Here is a 5,369-nt window from a genome sequence, read left to right on the forward strand (position 1 = left end):
CAAAAATGATATCATCACACGACGACGACGAAGACGTCGCATAAAATATGTATATTGAAATGGCTCTTTTATCTTCTCTCTTATTTTTGTTTTTTTTGTTTTTCGTCTTTTTTTGTTATGTTGTTGTGTAATGCTGCGGGATGTGTCGGATGCTTTTCGTGTCTGTGCGGGATGACATAATATGTAATGTGTCCGTATTCAAAAGGGGTGTGAAACATCAAAAGAAAACCAAAGATTTTCTTCTTTTTATGTTGGCGCGATGATTGTTTGCTTTTTTGGGAGGGACGTTTTTTAAAAATGATGAAGACGATGGAGGGGGGTAAATAACATTTAATAATTATGTCTTAAAGGAAAAAAAAATGAATTGTGGGCGAGCGCACACACACACAAGCCACCAAAAGCTGTTTTTTTTTTGTTTTCACAGGAGAACCGAGAGAGAGAGAGAGGCGGAACGATGATGGACGTACGAAAAAATAAGCGGCGGGTAAAAATTTGTGTTTTATCAATGGGGGGGTTATAAAGAGAGAAATACACACATACAATAGAGAGAGAGTACAATACATTTTACACGCAATAGGTGTGTGTGTGTGTGTGTGTGTGGAAAAGGGTAAACCGGGTCACAATAGTGTCCAGTTCAACGAGTAAGAGAATTTCAGCGTGACACGAAAAAATGGGCCCATGGACAAAAAAAAAGTAAGAAAAAAACATTTTTGTTCTTTTTTTTACGATGGTGTAGGGGTACAGAAAAGGGAAGAATAGACTACACACTGACGTATTTACACAGGCTGTGACCAGCTGTAAAGAGGGGGAGGGGGGTAAGGCGTTGAGCTAGAGGACCCATCACCGATTTAAATGTGTTTTTTTTTTGTTGTTGTTGTGTTAACTTTTTTCATTCTTGTGGATGGAAGGGATTTTTCCAAACAACACGGAAAAAAAGGTGGGAGTAAAAAGGGAGGAATAAACAAACGATATTTCTTCTTCTTCATATTTAAAGCCGACTCGAAAGAAAAAAAAGATTTTTTGAGGGGGAAGAAGAATAAAGAGAAAATATAAATCACTCGACGGCAAAGCCGCACGTCTCTTCGACGGCCTGCGTCAGCTTCTCATGCATCTTCTCGTAGGACGGGTAGGGCGGTAGGTCGAGCCGGTTGAAGCATGTGTGCGCCTTGGGTAGATTTTCACAAGGAGCGTCGATCAGGTGGATGGTGAAGAGGCGCGGGCCGGACGCCCCAGTCGAACCTGCAGAGAAAAAAGGGAATTAAAAAAAAAAAATCAAAATCCGGAAAGAAATAGAAGAAGAAGAAGAAAAGGCGGACCTTGAAGGGCTTTGAATCCTTGCAGAGGCACTCGCGATGATCCCGTCACAAACTGCAACAATCTGGCCCTCAGTTCCTCGCTGTAAGACTCGACAATCTGCCAGAACCACTGGACGACGGGCGTTTCGGCTGTGCAGTGCTGTAAGGGAGAGAGAGACCAAATTAAATTCCAAGGTTATCAATTCCAAAAACGGAAGATGACAGGACAGGACATCCATTGAAAATGGGACGGATGGGCACCAAGAAGTTGTTGCTCACCTTGAGTCGAGTATTGGCCTGCCAATCGGCCGTGTCTATCTTGCAAATGCCACCAATGAGAAGCTCTAGTTCCCGCTCGTCGAACGGTCGGAGCAGGTTGGCCGGAATCAGCTCGTGAAAGCCCTTCTGGAGCGAGAGAAACTGCTGTTCGATTCCCCTCATAAATCGGTAGGACACGTACAACCTGACGGGCGAGTACCCAATAATAATAATAATATAAAAAAACAGGAACACAATCAATTGGCTGGCATCAGCTGGAAACCCAAATAATCAAAAGTCTCGATAACGTCAGCTGCGAAACGTGACGGGACCTGGAAAGTCATCCAGACCACACCCCGCTAAGTTTCGAAAAAGAAACAACAAAAAACGTGAAAATAAAAAAAAGAGCCAAATACGGTCTTGACCGCGGGACAGTAGTCTTGTCCGTTAGGTCGGCCGCGCCCACATCATGATAATCAAGAAGGAAGGGGGGGGGGAGAACAACAAGAAAGAAGAAAGCTGGGAACTGATACGCCCCATAATGTTTGCTAGTTGTCATTTTTAATGAGTGTGGAAAAGAAAAAAAGAGTTGTGAGGCCATACCGCACGTATTCCCGTTTGTTCTCCTCGGAGACGATCAAATCACGGCCGTCGGGCTTGAGGTCGTGGACTTGAATGGCGCCGTAAGCATTGTGCTCGACCGAGAAAGTCGTGTCGATCACTCCGGTTATGTCACTTTCACTGCGGATCAAAAGAGAAAAGAAAAAGATTTCAGTCAATGAAACGGAATTAATTTTTTGAAAGAAAGAAATCACGTACAGCATCCAAGTCAAGGAGCGGTGGAGCTCGGGATCGACGTGAGTGATGTCATCGAGAACGATGGCTTTGTTGAGGAGCATTTTGTAAAAAGGTAAGGTGAAGCCACCGTCCAAATGGTGGCCGTGGAAGACGGCCAAGCCCATGATCCGGCCGACAAAGTGGAAGTAGGACAAGTGCTCCTGTGCAATTCCCCCACCCCGCCAAAAAGAAAAATAAAGAAAAATAACCATGAATCATCTCATTTTCCATTCCGGCAGCGCATGAGTAATCACTTATTTGTCAAACAAACAAACAAACAAACGAAAGAAAAATAAACAATGGCCATCCATTACCGGATTGACGCTGCTGTCGGGGTTGACGTGCAACGTGTAGTTATCTTCGCGTGAGTAACAGAAAAGACCGTAGTACGGGTTGAGCATCTGCTGCGAGAGGAGGTGAAGCCACTCGCGGGCAACGCCGCCGTAATCCAGCCCTTCCTCGCCGCGGAATTTCACCATCAATCTTTTGCGGAGATCCTTCGGGCGCAACTTCATGATGCTCCGATACGACTCCTGAATGACAATCAATCAATTATTCCCGTTAGTTTTCAATTCAATTCAATTCAATCAAAATCAAAAGTTGGCAAAACCTCGAAAATTTCAGTCCGAGAGACTTCCAGCCGGCAGTGTCCGGATTGCGGTTGCATCGTCTGCAATTCCGTCCGCAGGATTTTAATTTTGGCGACCAGGTCGCGCTTGTAACGCGGCAGAGCCTCTTCCTGTTTCTCGTCCGGCAGGGGAGTGGCCATCGGGGGTGGGGCGGACGTCGAATTGGCCACAGGCGCCGCGCAGGCCCCATTCTCCGACGTGGCGACGGCGTTGGGTGGTGGCAGGGTCGGTTGAGGTTGCGACGGGGCTGCACGATGGTCTGACCGGTGGAGACTGGAAAAAATTCACGTGATTAAAAAAAAAGGACGTCAATTTTATTATTTGAAATAATTTACTTGAGGAGATTTTGCAAGGCCAGTCCCGTAGAGAGACGAGGGTCGGTGAATTGCGTCGTCCGGTTATTGTGGTCCACGAAATAAATCCTGCCCGAAGGAGTGTGACGCATTTCCCAGCCAGGGGGCAGAGCGCCGGGCATGGGAAGATCGCGGAGGTCTCGTGGGATTCGCGGATCGTACCACGTACTGATGCCGGTCGTCACGTGATAAAAGTAAACCTGACCCTGGCCGGTTTTACGCATTTCGTAGCCATCCGGCAAATCGTTGGCCAAGGGCCGTCTCGACTGCTGTTGCTGTTGCTGCTGCTGGGTTGATGGCTGTTGTTGTTGTTGTTGCGGTTGCCGATGGCGGACAGATCGTCTTCTGAAAGACGATCCGGAAGAGTTGGACGACGACACCGCATCCAGACTGTGACTTTGTTGAACCGGAACCGCTGGATGTCGCTTATCACGTTCTCTGCTACTGTGACTGCGTCTGCTTTCTCGACCATTGCTGGCCGAAACTGAGCTGCCGCCGCTGCTGCTGGCCTGAGCCCCGCTGCTACTCTCCACGATGGGCCTGGTCCATTGACTACTTCTCGATTCCGGATTCACGTAATACCTACGGCCACTGGATGTCCTCCTTTCCTCCCAACCTGCCCATTATGAAGACATTTGTCAATAAAATTTTCAAAGTCATCAAGTTGTTGTTGTTTAATTTACCCTGCGGAAGGGGAGAGGTGACTGAAGCCGTGGCAGCTTCTTGAATGCCTGCAGGTGACGCAGGGCTGGCAACATTTCCCAGAGCGTCCACAACGGTTTGGACGACGGGAGTTGCACTGTTCTCGTGACAGCTTGACGAATTGTGCTGTTCTCTAGACAGCAAGGAAATAACTATTTGTCCCTTCACTTGATCGGTGTCGTTGGCGTTCGCGCGCGTCAAGTCAAGACGTTGATCTGAAAAACAAACAAACAAAGAGACGAAGAATTTAGAGGTGGACATTCACAAGACAGAATTATTTGGCATTACATCCTGTGTCTTTCAGGCGTTGAATGGCATTGGACATGATTCGAACACAACCAAGGAATCCGCCACCTTCCTTCTTGTGAATCTTCTTGTGGTTCCAAACACTGATGGTTATCGCATCTGACTTGCCAATGTACCTGTGGGAAAAGAGAGAAAAAACAGTCAGGCGTTGAAGAGTTGAATTGTCTGGTGGTGATGATGACTTACAGGTCAAAGTGCTGGTTCCACTTTGGGTCCAACGAAGACTTGCAGGTGTCTGTGCTGTGACATTGGCCCGATCCCTCAACACTGACTTTGGCAAATGGGTCAGGCAAACGGAACAGATCCTTCTTTGCGAGATTCTTGGCGCACAGTACTGGTGGTTTGAGAGAGACAGAAAGAGATAAACATCAATAAGACACGGTCATACCATCAAGACTTGTTATTTCATTACTAATCCTCTCCCCTCCATCTCAACCCACCCCTGGGGGCAAGAGGAAGTTTACCCTTTCTACAAAGACAGGAAACAGGGTATCAGATAAAATAAAGCCTGGAATGAGAGAAAACCAGCCCAGGAATGTTGCTTCACCGAGGAGGAATCAATGAAAATTCCGTTTGTGGCACACGATTGAAAAATTGGCCCAACATCAAAACAAAAGAGAAAATAAAAAACACTTACTTGTGAGTCGAATCTTAATGGCCCCATTTCTCCTATTGATCCCTGTGTGGGACATTGCTGGCGAACAGGCAAACTCTCCTCCCAATCGTAACACAGAACTGAGATTACACTTCAGACATCGAGAATAATAAAAAGTCACGTGCGGCTTAAACCATGCATTTAAGTAAGTCTAAATATATAACAAGAACAGAAATCCTTTGTCAAAATCAATTTGTTTTGCAGTCCAAAACGGGACTCGGTACACTTTTTAGGCAGCCATGTCAGCGAGCAATGGAAAACTGGCCCTCTAGCGGAACCACCAGGCAGCTACTGTAAATAATAAGCAGAGGCGAAACGCAATAAAATCAAAACA

General features: G+C 46.5%; 1 protein-coding gene across 1 annotated transcript; it reads right to left on the minus strand.

Annotated features, from left to right (window-relative positions):
- Nucleotides 1-6: 6 nt before the first annotated feature.
- LOC124207997 (E3 ubiquitin-protein ligase SMURF1-like) lies at nt 7-5,322 on the minus strand. Its single transcript, XM_046605670.1, has 12 exons — nt 5,018-5,322; nt 4,567-4,714; nt 4,363-4,496; nt 4,056-4,289; nt 3,355-3,988; nt 3,001-3,292; nt 2,705-2,923; nt 2,373-2,551; nt 2,157-2,294; nt 1,575-1,758; nt 1,317-1,455; nt 7-1,239 (listed from the first exon to the last, which is right to left on the minus strand). The coding sequence occupies exons 1-12, from the start codon at nt 5,070-5,072 to the stop codon at nt 1,055-1,057; spliced, it is 2,541 nt and encodes an 846-aa protein (XP_046461626.1). The 5' UTR covers nt 5,073-5,322; the 3' UTR covers nt 7-1,054.
- Between the last annotated feature and the right edge of the window lie 47 nt (nt 5,323-5,369).

This window comes from Daphnia pulex, chromosome 11 (assembly GCF_021134715.1).
Source record: "Daphnia pulex isolate KAP4 chromosome 11, ASM2113471v1".
Lineage (NCBI taxonomy): Eukaryota > Metazoa > Arthropoda > Branchiopoda > Diplostraca > Daphniidae > Daphnia > Daphnia pulex.